Source organism: Oreochromis niloticus, linkage group LG16 (assembly GCF_001858045.2).
Source record: "Oreochromis niloticus isolate F11D_XX linkage group LG16, O_niloticus_UMD_NMBU, whole genome shotgun sequence".
Taxonomy (NCBI): Eukaryota; Metazoa; Chordata; class Actinopteri; order Cichliformes; family Cichlidae; genus Oreochromis; species Oreochromis niloticus.
Window position 1 is genome coordinate 33,752,690 of NC_031987.2, and position 21,230 is coordinate 33,773,919.

The 21,230-nt window shown below is 39.2% G+C and overlaps 1 protein-coding gene across 22 annotated transcripts in view; it reads left to right on the top strand.

Annotated features, from left to right (window-relative positions):
* The window catches only part of ttn.2 (titin, tandem duplicate 2), a 217,833-nt gene that overhangs the window by 79,180 nt on the left and 117,423 nt on the right, over positions 1-21,230 (top strand). For 9 of the 22 annotated variants that reach the window (XM_025903577.1, XM_025903584.1, XM_025903591.1 and 6 more), the window contains 23 exons: positions 2,156-2,423; positions 2,697-2,957; positions 3,323-3,532; positions 3,648-3,725; positions 3,829-3,855; positions 5,958-6,014; positions 6,173-6,217; positions 7,585-7,659; positions 7,878-7,937; positions 8,105-8,182; positions 8,316-8,387; positions 8,557-8,844; positions 9,002-9,277; positions 9,574-9,714; positions 9,973-10,071; positions 10,534-11,010; positions 11,636-11,713; positions 13,414-13,500; positions 15,305-15,376; positions 15,618-15,725; positions 15,815-15,910; positions 16,330-16,374; positions 20,347-20,397. In XM_025903577.1, the coding sequence (XP_025759362.1) occupies positions 2,156-2,423; positions 2,697-2,957; positions 3,323-3,532; positions 3,648-3,725; positions 3,829-3,855; positions 5,958-6,014; positions 6,173-6,217; positions 7,585-7,659; positions 7,878-7,937; positions 8,105-8,182; positions 8,316-8,387; positions 8,557-8,844; positions 9,002-9,277; positions 9,574-9,714; positions 9,973-10,071; positions 10,534-11,010; positions 11,636-11,713; positions 13,414-13,500; positions 15,305-15,376; positions 15,618-15,725; positions 15,815-15,910; positions 16,330-16,374; positions 20,347-20,397 (3,049 nt within the window). The remainder of the gene's footprint in view (positions 1-2,155; positions 2,424-2,696; positions 2,958-3,322; positions 3,533-3,647; positions 3,726-3,828; positions 3,856-5,957; positions 6,015-6,172; positions 6,218-7,584; positions 7,660-7,877; positions 7,938-8,104; positions 8,183-8,315; positions 8,388-8,556; positions 8,845-9,001; positions 9,278-9,573; positions 9,715-9,972; positions 10,072-10,533; positions 11,011-11,635; positions 11,714-13,413; positions 13,501-15,304; positions 15,377-15,617; positions 15,726-15,814; positions 15,911-16,329; positions 16,375-20,346; positions 20,398-21,230) is intronic. The other 13 variants (XM_025903579.1, XM_025903580.1, XM_025903583.1 and 10 more) reach the window with 13 other exon arrangements.

A 21,230-nucleotide genomic window follows, 5' to 3' on the forward strand; every position in this document is an offset into this window, starting at 1 on the left:
GTTGTTTTTGCCATGGATTTTTCATTCCCGTTGTCTTTTTTTCTGTTTCAATGGTGTATTTCGCAGCATTTTTCTATTTGCTGGTGTTTTCTTAAGTCCGTTTGGCCTCCTAGGGCCACCGTAATACTCTTAGGCCCACAGTAGAATCCAAAGTTTTACATTTTGTTTTAGTTGAATCACAGTACAATTAATTTTTAACTTTATTGAGTAAAGCTTTTACTTGCAACTGTAGGAAAGAGTTGCTTATATAATTGTGAACTGATGTTTTTAGAAAAGCCAAGATCCTTGTCAGTCAGCTAACTTCTTTTTAATCCCCTGAGCCTTTTAGTAGATATTGATACCTATGGTATCAATTTAAAAATCCTACATCGCATTGTTCTCAAATGATCACATTCACAAGATTTTCAGAAAACTTAACTTCTCCATGAAATTTTACCTTGTCCAGTATTTGTTGAGGATGCAGCTATCAATTTAAAATCCCAAGTAAACTGGTTGGGCAAACGTCCGCGTGTCCTCAAATATCCATGAGAGGGTAACGATGGGTCCAGTGTTCCGCAACCAGGATGAAAACCGCATATTTGTCCTGCATCCAAAGTTCAACTAGTGGACACACTCTTGTTTCCAGCACCCTGGACTTTCCCAGGGAGGCTGAGGAGTTTGATCTTTTTAAACAGGGGACCCACCCTCTGCCAATCCAGAGGTACTGCCTCATCTCTACACAACAGTAGAGAGAGGCTTGTCAACCAAGACAGCCCTACAACATCCAGAGCCTTCAAGAACTCAGGGTGAACCTCACACACCCTATAGGACCTGCCACCAAGGATTTCTAGGAGTAACCAAGTGGTGGAAGGTTTCCACTTTGATGGTCTCAGAATGTCGTCTCTGCTTTTCACAGATAAGCTGCTCCAGCTCACACTGCAGCAGTTCACAGCTGAGTGTGAAGCGGTGGGAATAAGAATCAGCACCTCAAAGTCTGAGGCCATGGTCCTCAGCTGGAAAAGGGTGGAGTGCCCACTCCGGGTCAGGGGCGAGTGGGAGATCGACAGATTAGTGCTTCGGCTGCAGTGATGCGGAGGATGTACCAGTCTGTCGTGGTAAAGAAAGAGCTAAGCGTAAAAGCAAAACTCTTAATTTACCGGTCGATGTACATCCTTACCCTTACCAACGGTCATGAGCTCTGGGTAGTGGCTGAAATCATGGATACAAGCAACAGAAATGAGCTTTCTCCAATGGGTGGCTGGCCTCTGCTTTAGAGATAAGGGGAGGAGTTCAGCCATCCGGGTGAAGTGTTCTAGGCAAGGCCCACCAGGAAGAAGCCCCGGGGCAGACCCAGGACAAGCTGAAGACATTATATATCTTGGCTGGCTAGGGTGAGGGAGGTCTGGGCTTTTGGGCTTAGGCTGAAGCCCCAGCGACCCAGCCCTAGATAAGCAGAAGAAAATCAATGGACTTCCTTCTAGAATTATCACAAGCACAAGATTTTCAGAAAATATCACCTCAGACCTCAGACCTTGAGGTCACTGAGTTTTGAACTCATCAGAGATAGTAGTTACACCTGTGGTATTAATTTGTAAATCCTACGGCTTGTTTTGTTCTCAGGTTTCGCACTGACAAACTTGAGTATCCACGTGACACACCCACATGCCCGGCAGGGTGTGCGGGTGGGGCGACAATACCTAATAAGCCTTTTATGGCCGAAGGCTAAAAATCCTCAAAGCATATTTAAAGGATAATTGAATTTTAAACCAGATGAACCACTGGCTTTGTTATTAATGATAAGACCAGTGGTTGATGTGCCGTTGATGTGTTTTTGTCAACCAACAGTTATGGGATACACTAGCAGCTGTTTCTAAATCTATATCAGTCCGACTTTAGTCTGAAACCGTTGCGATGGTCTTTTTTGCTGAATTAACAAAACTAATGTTGGTCCAGGGTCAACATTGCAAGTGACCAATTAGGTTGTAGCTATAGACCAGGTTTATTTTCTTTGGTCCTTAATATATGTTGTTCATATAAATATTATTAGAAAAAGCTGTTGAGCCATCAGAGAATCTTTCTTTTACTGCAGTGTACAGTTAATAGAAGTAGTCACAAGGATGAAGTACTGTTTCTGTTAGTGGCATGTACTTCATAATGCTCTTTGTCATTATTGCAGCCTGTCACTGTGGTGAAGGACATTTCCAATCAATCTGTCTTCATTAATGAAGAAGCAGTGTTCGAGTGTGAGATCAAGATCAACTACCCAGAGATCACACTGTCCTGGTACAAAGGCACACAGAAACTAGATACTAGTGACAAGTACAATATCACCATCAGCGGCGACCGCCATCTGCTCAGGGTCAAGAACTGCCAGTCATCTGACCAGGGCAACTACAGGGTGGTGTGCGGGCCCCACATATCCAGCGCCAAGCTCAGTGTCATGGGTCAGTACTGACAACTTTACTGCATCTGTTATTCAAATGTAATATTATATCATTATAGATAAAAATAAGATCTGTCATTTGATAAAGGATAATTAGCATTTCACCTCAGTAGTTGTCTAATTTAGCTTAGAGGCTTTAGCTTTTAAGTGGTTGTAAATGTTATGTCTTCTTGGCTGATTAAAAACAAAGCCTCCTTACAATAAAAACTAGATTATCTTAAGTAAACTATTTTGTTTTGACTTCATTTTTGTTATTATGTGTTTTGTCTTTTAGAGGTGGAGGTTGAGAAACATCTACAGGACACAATGGGTAAGGAAGGCCAGTCATGTACTATGTCTTGTCAGATGTCCATCCCTAATGTAGAGGCTCAGTGGTTTAAAAATGGAAAGCAGTTAAAAATGAAGGACAGATACACATCTGAAGTGAAACACAAGGTTCAGAAGCTACTGATCAGAGACCTGAAGCCTGAAGACCAAGGAAGATACACCTGCAAGTACCAACAGCTGGAGTCTTCAGCAGACCTCTGGGTGGAAGGTTTGTACCCGGAAACCATCCTCCAAACTTATAGACATGTTTTCCATAGTTCCCAGTTACTAACCTCTTTTGACTTCCATATCAAACTCTTAAAATAATGTTGGCAATTTGAAGATTGCCCTCTTTTTTCCTCTTTGATTTTGTCCTTCTCTTTCATAACAATCTTCATGATTATGTTCCACAAACATGCCCCATTATCCCATTTGTTGTATTTTTACATGCATTTTGATAACTGTCCCATAAATGATAATCATCATTTTTAACCATCAAGATGATATTTTTGATGAAAAATTACCATTCAGGTATTGTCATACACTCCCAATTGTGATGCCATTTACCCATTCCCGTCTTTATCTTTTTTTTAGCTGAACAAATTCATTTCACCAAACGCATCCACAACATCGAAGTCAATGAGCGACAGTCAGCCACCTTTGAGTGTGAAGTGTCCTTTGACAATGCCATTGTTTCATGGTACAAAGACACCTGGGAACTGAAAGAGAGCCCTAAGTACAACTTCAGAAGCGAGGGCCGAAGACATTTCATGGTCATTCAAAACGTGACTGTTGAAGACGAAGGTGTGTAGTGTGCCATCAAGCTACAAAGGCTCGTCACAAAGTCCTATAGATTTTTTTTTCCTCGTTGTTTGTTGAGACCTGAGTGTAAAAGATCTTCATTACTAATTCCTTATAGGCGTGTACTCAGTAATTGTGAGGTTGGAACCCAGGGGAGAGGCTAAGAGCACAGCTGAGCTTTATTTGTCTGGCAAAGGTACAGTTCTGAGTCAGGCAACACTTTATATGCTTCTGTTCAGCTTTTATCGAAGTGTTTAACACTCTGTTTATTCTTCTGCTTTCTTTTCTTTTTTTTACAGAAATTGAATTAGCAATGGTCCCCATTGGTAGGTATTTTATTTTCAAGACCCTCAATGACTTTAATCTTTCAGGAACATCTTTGGAAAACCTCTTTCTGTTCCTCTTTATCGCTCTAGTTCACCACTGTAGGTTTTTACAAATTCAGACATAATAAAAAAATATCTGACCAGGTTCTAAAATTAGGCAAATGCAACCTCAGAGGAATAGCATCACATGACATATTACATCATGTCATTATGTATTTAACAAGATTTAATGCAAAATGTAGGACCAATGTGTGAAAAAATAAGCACACACTATGATTCACTAACTTGTAGAACCACTTTTTTTGGTGGTGGTGTTCTGTTGGACTTCTATGATAATCACAGTGTGTCCATAACAAACACATGTTCAAGTATAAGGGTGTTCTTAAGTGGAGGTGACACCAGGGCACCCTAGGTCACAGGTCGGTGATTAATTTCTTGTCTGTGTCTTGGGTGAAATGAGGAGCTGAACTGTCAACTGATCACCACCTGGTAGTGAGTTGGATGAGGAGAGAGCAGAGGATGCTGGCCATGCACGCCCAGATATATGGGGAAGATGCACTGGGAGCATCAAGCAGAAGCCCTGGTCTGCGAGATCGTCAATTTCCACTTCTGGAATAACTTTGAATACATTCCGAGAGAGACAGAGGGCATTGGGTTCCATACCTCCACTGGGGCAAGCATACCAGATGATGGACACTGGAGCTAAAGAGAGCTGTCAGAGGGACTCCTAGTGGGCTTGGTTAGCCTGTGGCGTTACAATTACTGTGTAAAAGCGGGGATGGAGGGCTACTGATTTTACCTGAGAATAATGTCAAACAGTAAAAGTTATATGTTCACAGTGTGTGTTTATGTTACTGCCCTCACCCATTGCAGCAAGTTCTGAGTAGTGACTTAAATAACGAAATCGCGGATACGAACGACGGTAATGAGCTTTCTTCAAAGGGTAGCTGGGCCCTTCTTTAGAGACAGGGTGAGGGACTCAAAAGAGCAGCTCTCCTCAGAGAAGCTGTGGGAACTTCTGCACACAGGAATCAGGTGAGGTGGCTCAGGCATGTGAGTAGGATGCCTCCTGGTTGCCTGCTATATTAGGTCTTCTGGGGATTTACCACAGGAAGGAGACCTTGGGGAATACCCAGGACAAACTGGCTATCTTTAAGACACCTCAGTCGCCAGACCCGAAGAGCTGGAGGTGGTGGCTGAGGAGGGCCTGGGCTTGTCTGGGCATGGATGGATCAGTGGGTGGATGTCATTGCCGTTTGTCATTTGTCCTTGAGGGGAAGTTGATGTCCACTCCTGGGAATGATTTTCCACTTGCTTTCCAATTCCACCTGAATGTGTCAGATTAGCAAACTCCTAACAATTCTGCTTTTACAATTGTAGACACACTTGCCAATCTTCATTTAATCTAGTGAATCTGACTAGCAGCAACTTTCTGTTACTTACATGCTTTATTCCTATAAAGGCAGTAGGGGTATTTCATATACTGTGTCTGCCTTTTTGCTCAGTGTGTCTTAAATATGTAATGACACAATGTATATTGTTGTTCATCTGAGGTTGTATTTGCCGTTGTATTTGACCAATTTTAAGACCTTCTAGGACCAGATGCATTTTTCATTATTTATAACACTATTATCTATGATTTTATAAAAGTGAAGCCAACTAGCTTATTTTTGGGAAGCTGTTAAGATGTTGAACATGAGGTCTAGGCCTGTTCTCTAATTTTTGCTATATAACTTTGCACTGTACACTTTCTGCTGTGACAAAACAAATTTCCCACGTGTGGGACTAAAAAGGTTATCTTATCTTATCTTAAAGGGCCCCGATATGGAGTTACTAGTTCCCTTTCAAGTTAGGTGGTTAGGTATGGTACCCACTAGCCTGTGTTACCACAGGACTATGCTAGCTGGTTGTATTTAATTGATGTTATAGTTGAAATGTGCCTACTTATACTTCTTATCTTGTAACTGGCAAATGCTACCAAGCAAGAGAATTTTCCAAAATGTCCTACACTTCTACTCACACAGTGGTTTTGTGTTTTTTTAAATAGTTAACCAATAGTTAACCACTTAACCAAAACAAAATTTTGGTACCATACTCTGTAGATATGCCAGATTCCTCTGTTCAGAGGCCTGAAGTGCCTACGTCAGTTGCAATTCAAGGTAAGGCATCATAAGCTGCTCACTTTTTTCCATTGATTACATCAGAGAATTTACAGAGCAGATGACTTTTTGCTGTTTTGTGGCCCACATAGAATTAGGACAATGTTTGCCTGAATTTAACAATGAAATGGAACAAAAATGTTTTTTCTCTTTTAAAGAATCTTTTGAATTCTATCATTATGAAGAAGAGATTGAAGATAGAGGTATTTACTATTTGTTTTTATGCTCCTTCATTTTGTCTTTTTTTTCCTGTTAATTTGTATCTGTACTTCTTTCTTTCTTTGTTTCCCATGTGTTTTGTTGTCACTTTGTAACTTTAATCCAGTTTTACATCTTGATGCCACACTCACTAACTTTTATGTATGTTTTGCCATTTAACATTAAAAGTGTGTCAGTCTGGATTTAGGGATGAGATTTATTACATAAACATAAAAATTACATAATATGTTGTGTTCAGTTCTGTTCCATTAGGTTTAAGCACAGTAAAAATACTACATTTTGCACTCTTGCTTTTACACTTTTTGTATTGTGGCTAGGCTTAGTAAGAAATAGTATAATATTAGGTAAGAGTTCTATCTCCACCAGTTGAACAACAACAGGGGTGGGTAGACAAGGGCCTCTCCACACACACATTTGTATTAGCTTTTTCTATGCATTTGGGCCTTTTGTCCATATGTAAATTGTGTTTGGTGTGTAATGGATCACTAAGAATAGAGCTTTTTAAATAAGTCGTTCCAGTTTGAAGATTTTAAGAAGTGCAACTTCTGGTTTTAAACGAGGACAAAGAAAATGTGGATTTCTATCCTGCCATCTCAAAGATGTGCAGGTTTATCTCTTTTTTTCTTTAAAATCAGACTGTGCAGGTGTTAGGGTATTGATTGGCCAGGGTTTGAGGCCTTTGACTGGCCAGCAGTTTTGTATGATGAAGGTTATATCATCACATGTTGCTTTGGCATTGTCTTGACAGCACAATGTCGAGAGCATGCACAGCAATGCCTGTGCACGTTTAACCCACGTTAATCATGGCTATCTTGACATTTGTCTTTTTCTGAAATGTATGTTTTTTCTTATCTTATATATTTGTGTTTGCATGCATCTCTCTTTTTTATCCCTCATTTCATTATCAGCCTTTGTTTGTGTGTTTGTTTTTTTAATAACCACTTTTGGTTCAGTAACAGCCTAATGTCTGATGATCTGTTTTTGGTTACTGTTGACCTTCTGAATCTTTTAGTTTCTTATCACAAATACATTTTTCTGCATTATCATTCTGGGTACTATCAGAGTACTTTGCACAGTTTAGGTTTGCACTAAACTCAACTTTCGTTTGAACTCTCTTGTCCTGTCTAAAAACACACCACACAATAATGACCAAATGCTTTAGTTTGCACTGACTTAAGTCCAAATGCTTAAAAAGCTTATCTAGAAATTCTGACCTTAAAAGAAAAAAAAACGTAATTAAAAGTGTTGGATATCATGTTTGACTTAGACTTATGAAGACCTAAGAATGTTTATGTTTTATGACACTGACCTTGGATCTTGGATGTGTCCCTTTGTGCACGTGTTTTTCCAGCAGTTGTAAGAGTTGCCATTGAGGAGACGGTGGAGACCAAACAAGTTCAAATGAGAGAGGAAATCCCAACAAAAGGTACAGCAGAGCTGAGCATATTCTGTCACGCCAGCAGTGCAAACTTACTTCCCCATCCTCTGCTTTCCCCCATCCTACAACTGTGTCTTTTTGTTCTTTTATTACATTATCTACTGTAGTGGCGTTTTCAGTTTTTAAAATGTTATGGCACCGTGTATTCTGCTGCACTTCTCTTCTTCACCTAATTATGTTTTTTTTTTTTTTTAAATTTCCCAAAGTTGAAGAAAGGCCTGAAGAGAAGCCAACGCCAGCTGTAAAGGAACCATCACCACAGAAAGGTACTTGCAAACTGTTGATGTCGACATGTAAATGCTTAGTAATTAAATTTTTAGCTTCTTTTGTTTTTACTGTTATCTCAACTATACTTTGTGTTTGTATGATCTTTTACTTCCTAAACCTCTTTAATGTTGCTTGATCTTCACTTAATTTAACTGCACAATTGAAGAGCCTGAAGCCAGAAAGCAAGTGGAGGAAAAGATTCCTGTGGTTTCAGTCCCAGAAAAGGATGTTCCTGTTCCCAGAGGTAGCGATTCCTACAAATTTCTTTAGAATATCTTTGCTAATGACATAATCCTTATTTGATTTGTTATGATTCAATTCTCTTCTATCTGTTTTCTCATTTGATTATTATATGTTTGAATATTTCCTAAAAATAGAAACAGAGGAAGTTAAAAGGCCTACTGCTTCCCCACCTCCACCTACTGAGAAGCCTGGAGTGCCAAAGAAAGGTACTTCATTTTGTTTAATGTTTCCTTGATGTCTTATCAACTGTGCGCCACACTATACAGTTTCCCAAAACTTTGAGTCAGTCTGGCTTCATTGAAATCTCGATCTTGCAAAATTATAGATTCTCCTGCTACTCAATTCTAACAACTAATGTTTTTTACCCATTTGAAGATGAACCCAAGCCTCAGGTACCAGCAGACTCCAAAGTAGTGGCCCCTAAAGCTAAGCCCGAAGCTGAGCCCAAGCCAAAACCAAAAGCAGAACCAGAACCAAAGCCAGTGCCTACACCCAAAGCAGAACCAGAACCAAAGCCAGTGCCTACACCCAAAGTAGAACCAGAACCAAAGCCAGTGCCTACACCCAAAGTAGAACCCAAGGTTAAACCTGAAGAAATCCCTGAGCAGGAGCCTGAAGCTAAACCAGTACCAGTAAAGAAGGTGGTGACGCCACCATCCAAAGGTATTTCCTGTTTTGTTTGGATGTTTGTATTGAGTTTGTAGTCTACTGTGTATGTTTCTGTCTTTAGTATTAAGATCCTCTAACTATTCATTTAGCTTCAAGAATGGAAGCGAAGTCTTTGTCTTTGTTTTATCTAAACAAATCTAAATGTTGCTAGTCCCTGAAGAAGCTGCAAAACCAGATCCATCAAAGACCAGGCGTAAGCCAGCTGATACCAGGCTAGAACCAGACAAACCTAAACCAGAAGCTCGTAAACCCGAGCCTTCTCTAACAAAACAAGAACCAAAAGAACCTGCAGTGATTCCCAAGCCTGAACCTGTGGTGAAAAAATCAGAAGCAGAAATAACAGCACCAAAGCCTGTGGTGCCAAAACCGGAACCCCCAGTGACCAAGCCAGAACCAACTCCTGCACCAAAGGAACCTACAAAAAAAGGTAATATGGCTGTGGAGTTTTTCTTAATGTGGTGTTTTTTCTTTAATCTTCTTAACTCCACCGTCCAACTTTAACTCATCTGAGGTGTCTTCACATTAGTCTTTTTTGATGGTAGTGCGAACAAATCTCGTATTAACCTTTGAATACCACAAATTCTTTTCAGGGATTTATCTGTGAGTACATTTTGATGTTGATATCTGCTGACTGCATATTTAGCTAACTATAATAATAATAATCATCATCATCATCATCATCATCATCATCATCATCATCATCATCATAATGATAATAAACAGAATTTTATTTTGAAGCATCAGAAGAACCAGCAAAGAAGGAGGTTTCATCTCCAATCCAACCACCCCAACCTCCACTTGCACAACCACAAAAGTTTGAGACAGAGGAACAAGCGCCACAGAAGAAACCTGTGGCAGTTAAAGGTACCAGAAGCTAATCCAGTTTTCAGTCATCTGGAAACTTCTAACTAAAACCAAAACTCTCATACTAACCCTAAACTCTTTAGGTTCTGTGGCATATTTTTTTATAATGGCTAACCTCTCTCGTTTTGTTGCTGCATGTTGTGATTGTTCTTGTCTTGCACTCGATAGAGTGTTTCATTGTTCTCTAACGAAACTCTTCAACTTTCAACCTGAATTTGCTAAAAGACTTTTAATATATGCCAATAATACTCTTTAAAGTTCCTGTGGAGGAAAAAATAACTGAGCTTCCAAAAGCAGCCAAGAAAGCAGAGCCTGCTGTTGTTCCACCAAAGGAAGAACCAACAAAGAAAGAGAAAGGTACATTTCTATTTCACGTATAAAGTTTCTTTAATAGAAGGGCAGACTTTATTCACTGTCTTTTGAGTCTCTTGAAGTAAAGAAATGCTATGATGATATATACTCATACCCAACTCAAATTACCAAGATACATTTCATTATTCATTTAATATCCAAAATGTACATTTAGAGGTGCCTTTCAATGTCTTTACTCTATGATATTTCCTTTTTAACCGGTTCATTTCTGCTGCAAGATATGAAGGTAAACATTTAGACCATCACACAAATTAGATATATAATTGACCTCTAAAAGAAATTAAGTTAAGAAAATTGTCATTATCATATATTATTCTCCACAGAGTGACCCTTTTGGGTCTAAATGACTTCATGAACTTATAAAAGATTTGTTTCTTGTGTGAAAGCACATTTTGCGTTCTTTATTGTCATGTCTTTTGCATGTTCTTGTGTCACACCCTCTTAAAGCTTGGAAGCTCGAACCTAAACCTGTACCTGAAAAAGGCTATCAGAAGGTGTTTGATGAGGTTGCTGTGTTGGAGCCTGAACCTGTGAGGCTTCCTGAGAAAATATCTGAATCAGTACCTGAGAGACCCACGGAGAAAGTGCTGAAACCCAAGAAAGGCATGAAGGAAATTCCAAAGCTGGAGCCAGAAGATTTACCTGAGAAAGTACCAGAAAAACCACGTGAGGAAAAAGTCCCAGAGGAGGCTGTTCCTAAGAGGAAGCCTGTAAAGGTTCCTCAGAAGGTGGTTAAAGAAGCTTTGATTACTGAGAAGCAGACATCTGTAAGCACTGAGGAATTCAAAGTTGAGCTCATTTCGAAGACGCAAACAGAGATGATCTCTGCAGAGAAAACAGTTCACGTAAAGGCCCCTGATAAAATACCTGATACTGTATCTAAGGCCAAGCCTAAACAAGAGGTAGAGGAAATTCTTCCTAAAGGTACAGCAGACTTCAGCTGTTTTTGTCTTTCTTTGTATCTTCATCATGCATGTTTGAGCTCACATGAAGACTGCCAAGATTTGAACTGAAGCCAGAATCTCAACAATCACTTAAGCTGTGGATTTTGGCTCAGTTAAATGTTATGAAATGATGCTCTTTTCTTTGATTGTTTAATATTTAAAAACACTTGATCAGGTAAAAACAAAAAAAATCACTTTATTGTTCTTAATTATCACTTAAAGCTTTCAGTGAAAAGAAATGATTTTTTCTTTGTTACATTTCCATCTTTAATGCAACAAGATAACAAAATGCTCTCACAAAAAGTGAGATAACTGAGTTCATTTGGACTCATTGATGATGAAAATGAGTAAATGTGATATCTATCGATGTGTCATCAAATATTGGTGGTAAGAAAATCCAACTAAAATGTGTGCATTGAGTTCAGCCTGAACTGTTGCCACTTATTCAGAGGTTTTGTCAACATCTTCCATCTCTTTGCTTGTTTGTGTTATTTGATGTGTGTTTTTTTTCCATATGTCTATTGACTGTCTACATTTTTCTCTTTCCAAATTGTTTTCTTCACCACACACCATCTTGGAATCAATTTTGATTCATTGCTTAAAAGAAACCGAAGCTAAGAAGACTGAGAGGATACTGCACACAGAGATTGAACAGGATATAAAAATTTATGCTACTAAAAAAGGTACTACCAATCAACATGGATCTTAAACACACCTTATTCTTTAATGCTTGAAACAACAAGTGGATTGTCACCTAAAGCATGTGGTTCTTCATTTCTGTGTTGTCTCCTAACACTGATGATTGTCTTTGTGTTTTGTTGTCAAATCTTGGCGCCGCCACATGACGCCTCTTCTTCTACACCTCTTAAAACATCGCACAGCTGCAAGTGTTGAGAAGATTGAAGAAGAAAAATGGGAAAGGAAAGGAGCTCAGGAGATACAGGAAATGTATTATGTGACAGAACAAGTACCTTTTACAGAAGCTGTCTGGGAGCATGAACGTGTAGTGGAAGAACATGCTGAAGTCTGGTACGAAGATGTGGCTCCACTGGACAAGGCAGTAGTGGTATTGGTAGAAACAGATGTCTTAAGTACAACAGAAACACAGAGCCAACAAGATAACAGGTTTGAAGTGAGAGGTGAGCTATCTGCTGCTGATACTTCAAAGAGGAAAGAAAGCAGCGTGGCTAAACAGAGAATCAGCCCGAAAAAACCTGAAGCTGTAGTTTTAGCCCAGGACACTGAATCGAAGCTCACAATACTACAAGATAAACCTTCAAAAGAAAAAACTGAAGAAGAGTATTTTGTTAAGGCAGTTGAGTCACCAAGCAAAGAAATTACAGATGAAAGGAAAGACAGTGCATCAGTTAGCCACCAACAAGACAAAAAAGCTATCTCCATACAGGAAACCAGCTTTGAACCTAAAAAGAGAGCAAAGAGGACTGAAACAGAAAGCAAAGAGAGACACACAAAAGAAAAATCAGAGGAGCCTACTACATTCAAAGAGAAGGAAACACTGAAAGATGTCACGGTGGTGACAAAGGCAGATCAAACCAAACCTTCCTTAGTTGTGATCACCACAGAAGCAAGAAAACTGACTGAAAATCTGGAAGCTGAAACAAAGGCTTTAGCTGAAGTCACCTTTAAGGAAGCAGTCGATCGTGATGTATCAATGACTCCACATGAAAAACACAGGAATGAAGTTTCAGAGATGACAAGTGCACTGAGGGAAGGCACAGTTGAAGGTAAAGAAGCAAAACTCGTCCCCACTGCAGTGAAAATGGAAGAAAACAGAAAAGAGGAAACACTTGTCATTCCTATTACCCCTGAACGTGAGGAAAGAGCACACAAAGTATTTGAAAAGAAAAAGGAGAAAAAGGTGAAATCTGAGGAAATGTTTTATGCAGAAACAGAGAATGTTGCTGTAAAACCCTCAGTAACAGATACTGACATGACAAAAATGATCAAACAGGAGCTGGAATTTAAATCTGTTTCTGCAAAAGCTGAATTAGAATACAAGACAACAAAGGAAACAAAAGAATCTTTATCCAAGGATCCTCTTCAGACAGTTCCTTCAGTGCCATTAAAGCCAGATGAGAAAAGGATTCCTTCAAAAAAGTCTTCCAGAGGTACCAAACGTACCATTCTTATTCCATTGTTAATCTTTAACTGTGTCATTTGACTCCATGTTTGCCTGCAGTCTTTGTTCTTATGTGTGTTGAGATTGAGTCCATGATCAACCTCAGTTTGTAAACCTCTCTTCATATCACATGTTCATAGTTGGTCTTTTTCATTTCTTTTAAAATCTTTTTTCCTGCCCTCTGTTATTCTACTAAAATCTACTCGTACCTTCCTTTGAATAAGAACTGATTCTTTTTTAAAGAAACAGAAGACAAGATTCTCATTGCTGCTCCTGAAGCTTTGTCTCCTGAAACACAAGCTGCAGCTAAAACTGAAAGACTAGAGAAAGGTAAAATCACAGCACATTTCACGTCTTTTTTTCAGCTCCTGATATTCCTTTTTACGGCAGCGTCTGTCTTACTTAACTAAAAATGTGTCTGTATTTTTTCTCTAATCTCTTGGCACCACTACACTTCACACCTTTTAAATTTCTCAATGTTAATGAGAGAAAGAATCTTCTACAGAGAAGAGAAGAGGAAACAACATTGAATAAACCACAAAGATAATGAAGACACTGTAGGCAAAAATATTGTTTCTGTACAGCAAGAGGAGATTTTAAGAACTATACAAGAACCCAACAAAGTGTCAGGGTAATAAAATATAAAACTACAAGAAAATTGTCAGTTAATAAACTGAGTCCTGTAGTATGATCGGTGCTAAGCCATTAGAAAAGTCAGTCTCCAGAAAAGATCATATGACCAAGGAGAGAAAACTTTACAAACATCTGCAAAATCACAATAAACTGAAACAACAGAAGATAATTCTGTTGTTTCAGAAAACAGGGGGGGGCCCTGAAAAACAGGACAGAATTGAAGGAATTATACTTGAAGAAGACCAGTTCAACAAAGAAACACACTGAGAGAAACCTCGTGTTTAGGCCTTTAATGGAAGACGAAGTCAAACAATGAGCAAGTTCAATATATCGTCAAAGAAACCAGAGGACAGCAAAGACATTCAGTCTAAACACAAATGTTTAGACTGAATGTGAAAAGACAATTTTATTACCATTGATACAAAGCAGCAGCAGTAGTAAAATATATGATACTGTAAAAGAAATTTTGTCAAAAAAGTGAGTTTTATATCAAAGGCAAATCTACAGAAAATGAACAGTAGAAATCTGGTGAAAATGATAAATCAAAGGTAATAACAGGCCAAATTCAGTCAAAGATTGTGACAAGGAACAAAGTGAAGCTAGAAGACACTGAAAGCAAAGCAAAAGTTACGCCGGTGTTATCTTAGCAATCACATGTAGCAGACGACAGGCCTGAAAAGTATGTGAAAATGGAATCACTCAAAGAAAGAATCATTGCAAACAAGTATGTCGGCTAAAACAGACGGGAAATGTGAAGAAGAACAGATCAAAATGCTAATAAAGCTAACAAAAAGAAGTGTACACATCACAGGACACTGGTAACAAAGACGTAATGTAGAGTCATAAGCCTTCAGTGACAGATTACACCAAGCTAACCGGTGACGCTACAGTTTATGTAAGCAGGAAGTCCCGCATGCTAGACGCATGTCTCCTCAAGAACTTCAAGCCATTACCAGAAAGAAGGGAGAAGCTCGACTGATTCAGTCCATTACAGACAACAGGGATTTGACACTGGAAAGAGAGAAAAAAGAAACTCTTCCTTCAGGAAATTTCCAGAGGTATCGAGGAAAAAAGAAACACTCTTGATCAGAGCCAGTCATTGTTTTGATTCCTAAAAGACTTTGAATTCATAACTCCTCATCTTCATCATTTCCAGAGGATGTGCATGTCATATTAGCCATTTCATTTGGGCACTGTTGTCTTTCTCATCGTGATGAGAATATGTTGATTGTCATGCTGTTTGGTTTCTTATCACTACAATTAAATCACAAAAGGTTTCTATTGTATGCTGCTTTAGTTACTTCTAATTCTGTATTCGTTGTGTATATGTCTTTATCAATAGTTTTGCACAGTGAGGTCAAATATCCAGCTGTCATATGGAGCTGAAACTCAGTCATCCAGCTTTCCGTGCAGTGTCATGTATTTTTAGTCTTTAAATGGTCTCATGCTTCCCACATCGGTCTTTGTGAGGCGCTAATTGTCTTGTGATTTCATTTTCAAGTTCTTGTAAAGGAGAAGGAGTTGGTGCCAGAAATCAAAGAATCACTGGTAAAGCCAGCTACTCCACAAAAAGGTACCCAGCCACTTCTTTAAACCTCTTTATGTGTTTCTGTGGAGGGTTTATTAAGGCATTCAGAAAAGAATGCCACTCTTATGCAAATATAAATCTTTGACTGTGTCTTGAAACAAAATAGACAAAAACAAGGTGTTTATAGAGAAAGAATGCAACATGAACTTATGGTTCTCTTTTTGTAAGATGATGTAGATTAGATAGAGCACTTTTGCTGAAATTCCTGTATACCTTTTACTTTAAGAGAGCAAACCACAAGCTGCTGTTAAAGATCAAGAAGCTGCCAAAAAGCCGGAAGTCACTGATAATGCCAAGTTGAAAAAGACAATTACTCCACCAGAAGAAAAGCCAGGTATTCAGACAGTGATTCCGGCTAATGCTTTTAGAAATGTTATGTGCTTTGGTGATTATACTTCAGTTCTTTCTTTTTTATACTTAAAGTGGTCGAGACAAAGCCCGTTATGACGGCTGAAGAACCAACTAAGATGATTGCAGAGGAGGAAAAACCACTAACAAAAAAGATATCACCTGGAACAGGTAGAGGTATTAAAAGGACTGAGATGGAAATGTTCTCTTTGTTTAGGGTCTTTAGTCTGTTCCAGTTTCTTTTTTCTAAACTTCTCATTTGATAACAGCAATTTTATTTATACCCCATTGTGTATCTGTTGTTATGGGTCTTTCTTATGTTGGAGTAAAGCCTCTCTGTCTATTGTTGCAGTGTTAGTGTCTGTTGGTGATGAATTTATTGATCTTGAATTCAGCATAAGCTACTGTGTCCTTGTACTCAGCCTAACTTCATTTTATTCTTTGTGCTTACTTATGGTGTTATTTCTTTTCTGTTGCTCTTCATCTAAATGATAGGATAGTGAACTTCTTTGCTCTGCATGTGACTCACATCTTTGTTTGTGTCTCCTCCACATTAAGTTACAACTTTTTGAACTATGTTTTTATATTAGATGAATCCAAGGGGCCAGTCCAAGCACCAGGAGGAGTCAAGAAAGGTAGGAGTACTCAGTACACTCAGTATAGAGCTACCAGCATGTATGGATTAAATATGTCTCAAAAGGGTTACAAATGGCATGATCCACAAGCTTACACTTAAATTTATAAATGTGTACAATTATTTGTGTGTAACTTTTTGGGACTCACAAGCGTGTGCTTCAGTCCACACACATACAAAACAATTTGAACACACGTCAGGCTATTTTACAAATTCAAATACACAAGCCTGGATAAATGTAATGATCTGCACACAGTTTATTAAGTTCAGCTTCACAAATTGGATACATTTGTCTTTCATAAAGCTCCCACTCGCTTGCGTACAAAACCTTAAATAGGAGTGCACGAATCGCCTGATATGCACAGATCACGCCGCATGCCTCTGTGGGGTTTTGAGTCAAATTTCAGACTGCCAGTTTCACATGGATCCACAAACATAAGCGGTGTCAACGTGCTGGTGTAAAACAGGGCCATCTGGTTCCTCTGTAGTTCTCTGTTTTTTGGTTTTGGTTTATTTTGTTCTTTTTTTCAAATAAAGTGGTCATTTTTCTTCTAAATAAACAGAACAACTTGTCACCCCTCTGCTAGCAAACATAGATTACAGATAACACAGCGTAGCCTGTAAATATTAATAGTTTAAATGCTGCTACATGCTGGACAATCTGCTGGGAAGACTCATTCAGTGCTCAGCTGCAGATGGGGGAACACCATGGTTGTACATCACTGTGGATCATTCTCTGGAGTGAGTATGTGCTAAATAATCTCTGTATATTTTGAATATTCATATAATCCAGGTAATGTGGAATAACACTTTCATGTTAATCCTACCATTCTCTAATAACAGTAGGCTAACATTAATGTTAGCTTCATGCCTAATTCTTAACCTTTCAGGATGTAGCAGCAGCTTATTTAAATGATATATTACCTTTTATAGGTTACTGCGTTGTGTCTGTAATTGGTGATGAGTTGTTCTGTTTATTTAGAAAAGAAACACCCACTTCAAGTAATATAGAGGAAACCCAGATGTCCCAGTTTTGCACTGGGACGTCTGAACGATCTGTGAGAAGCTGGCAGCCTGAAATTTGTCTCAAAATCTCACGTGGGCATGCAACATGATCTTTGCGTATCAGGTGATTCATGCGCTCAAATTTAAGGTTTGGTAAGTGCGCAAGTGAGATGATATGTGTAGTTTTAGATGTTTGTGTGCAAAGAAAGCTTTTGAAAGAGAAAATGATCCAATTTGTGAAGCAAAACGTATTCACTTGTGCGTAAATGATCAGTATTTATTCAGGTTTGGGTACAGGCATTTGTGAAATAGTTTGAGGTGTGGTCAAATTGCTTTGTATGTGTGGACTGAAGCATGCTCGCATGAGGTCTCAAAAGTTAGCATTTGTAGCCTTTTTTGAAACCTGTCTCCAAATGCATGTATATAACCATGCATGTATATCTGCTATATCTATAACTTCTCAGTCATCAGTCCAACACTGGTTTTTTTAAATTAAGCTGATCACTAATTTGCAAATCTCCTATTAGCCCTACTAAATGCCCCATTAAACTTTCTGTCCTTTGTTGGAGAAACTGAAAATGTCCCTGTCATCTTTTATGTCTCTTTTGTTTGTTGTTCTTAAATCATTCAAAGTTATCTTCCTAAAATCCCTGATTACATTTTTATCCCTTGTATATTAATATTTATTTATTTATGCTCTTTTTTTCACGAATTGCTTTTTGCTTTGTTTGTACAAATTGTGATATGAGTTTAGTTTACTGACACTAAACTGTATTATACATACAGCCGATGTTTAACCAAGTAATATGAAACGTTTGATGCCTCAGAAACAGTTCTACACAAAAAAGGTCAAAAGGTCAAATTGGAAGAGGATGGCACATTTGAGATCCCCACGTTGAGAAAGACAACCAGGGTCACGAGAGAGGTGGAAGAAGAACAAGAGATTATCATATTGAAGAAGATCCCATCAGTTCCACACAAAGAGCCTGAACAAGAGGAATTACCTCTGGTCACCAAGACCACAGTTGTTAATGTTGAGGAGATGGTACATAAAGAAGAAGCTGCTGAGATTATGTTTGTCACCACGAGACATGAGGAGGAGAAGAAGCTAAAAGAGAAAGCAGATGTGGTGAAAAAGCCAAAAGTTATTCAACCTGAAGAAGAAAAGGAACAGAAAGAGACTCCTAAAGATGCGTGGACCCGGCAGAAGCCTGTCCCAAAAGATGAGAAACCAAAAGATACCATTTCTCTGAAGAAAACTCCCAAGACACCTAAGGAGGAGGAAAGTGCCCCACCCAGTACAGCCCTAAAGAAAGTTAAAAAATTGCCTTTAGATGAAGTGGAACCAGAAGTAGTCAAACTGAAACCCTTCGAGAAGCCTCTTAAACCAGCAGAGGATCCAGAGAAAGACAAGAAGGAGAGGCCAGAGAAGGACGCGTCACCGTTTCAGAAGGGGGAAAGGCTTCCCAGACAGGTGGAAACCACAGAACCTCCAAAGCAATCTGAGAAAGAACCTGTTGAAGTAAAAGAGCTACCAGCCAAGGTGCCAAAACCAGGAGACCAAAAGAAATCTCCAGAGAAGGAGCCTGAAGAGGACAAAAGGCCAAAAAAGGTGAAGAAGATTCCAACAGTGGAACCAGAGATAGAAACAGTCAAGTTGAAGCCCTTTGACAGGCTGGCCAAACAGGCTACAGAGCCTGAGAAGAAACCCGCAGAGGAGAAAGAAAGGCCAACTGATGATCTGCCAAAACGTCACACGAGTCCAGCTGAGACCCCTGAAGAACGGAAACAAAAGGCTAAACCAAAGAAACCTGAGATCCCAGAAGCTCCAGAGGAGAAGCCGGTGAAACCAGAGAAGGTAGATGTAGCTCCCTTGGAAAAGACCATACTTTCTGTTCCAGCCCCTGCTGAGAAACCTGAAAAGGTTCTCGAGGAGAAAAAACCTCTGCAAGTGAAGAAAAAAGTGTTATCAAAGGAAAAAGAGGAAGAAGTATCTTTAAAACCTGTAGAGCAGCTCAAGAAGGTAGAGCTCAAAAAGACTCCATCCCCGAAAGTTGAGAAACTTAAAGAAGCAGAGACAATTGCAGCTGAGAGAAGGCCAAGTCTTGACAAACTCAAAAAGCTTCCTAAAACTGTTTCACCCAAAGAATCTATTGAAGATGTGACTCTAAAAAAGGTCCCAAAGAAGCCTTTGCAAGAGGAAGCCAAGGTTGCAGAACTGGCAAAGCCTGATGAAGGAAAGGTTCCCTTGGTAAAGGAAGTCTCTCCTGGAGCCGTGGAGATGAAGAAGGTTGCCACTCAGGCAGAGGAGGAAGTATTTGAAGAGGAGTTTGAAGCTGAGAATGAGGCTGTGCCAGAGGGAGAGGAGGCATGGGGCTGGGAACTGGTTCCAGAGGAGAGTTACGAGCTAGAGGACTGGGAAGGTGAAGCAGAGGAAGGTGCTGTGAAGGTTCCAGGGGTGGCCAGGAGAGGTGAGATGGTGGCATCTTCGGTGACAACCAAAAAAGAAAAAACCATGCCTCCCTGCCATCAATAATATCCACTCATCTTCGCTTCCATAACCTCATTTTCCCTCCATCGTATTTTAAGTGTGATGCGATTTCTTCATCTTTTCCTTAGACTTGTGTAATCATTCCATGTCCGACTGCCCGTCACGTTTACCGCTTTGTTTCATTTTTGTTATGTCGTTTATGTTTCTGCTATTTGACCATTCTCCATTATCTATTGTCCCCACTCATTGCATTCATCTTTGTTTTTCCATTTATTTTAATTTTAATGTATTGTCTTCCTCATGGTGTTTTTGTCGACCCCCGTGTGAGTGTCAATACTTCATAAACTTACCATCAGAACCATTTCATAATCCCCAGTCCATTCACTACACTGGATTTCCTTACCCTGGCATGTTTAGCATGATAAGTATGTATGATTAGCCTGTGAGCATCAAATAATTTATATTCTTTCTGAACAGAGGGACAACCAACAGAGGAAGCAGGAAGAGGTAGAGGTAGAGGGCTGAAACGTAAGTTTTACCTTGATAAAACAATGATGTTCCAGCAAAACCAATGTTACCGTTTATCCAGAAAGGATTCACAGCGCTTCATTTGTTCACAATTTGTCACATGACAGCATTATTCCAAAATAGATTAAATTCATTGTTCACCTCAAAATCTGAACCCAGTACACTTTAATGACAAAGCCCAGATGTCCCAGCTTTACACTGGGACATCGAAACACTGCTGGCAGCCTGCAATTTGTCTCAAAACCTCACGTGGACATGCAACGTAATCTGTGTGCATCAGGCTATTCATGCACTCAAAGTTAAGGTTTGGTAAGTGAGCAAGTGAGACGTTATGTGTAGTTTTAGACATCTGTATGCACAGCAAGCTTTTTGAAAGAGAAATTCATTCAATTCGTGAAGCTAAACTTAATGAGTTATTAATGAGCATAAATGATCGATATTTAGCCCTGCTAAATGCACTGTTACATGTTCAGTTTTTTCTTTGAGAAGAATGTCTTTATGCTCTTGTTTTGTCTTTGTCAAAATAGATTAAATTAATTTGTTACCTCAAGCTTTGACACATAGTACCCAATAGTGACAAAGTAAAAAAGGCTGCTTTGAATTATTCCCATTTGATTCAGATTGAAAAACAAAAACATGTACCTAAGTATTCAGAGCCTTTGCCATGGCACTCAGACTTGAGCTCAGGTGCATCCTGACCACCTCTCAGATGTTTCTTACCACTTCCAGAAGAACAACCGGGCCTGCATGGTAGGTGGCCAGACAGAAGCCACTGCTCAGTATAAGGCACATGACAGCCCACCTGGAGTTTGCTAAAAGCCACCTGAAGTGCT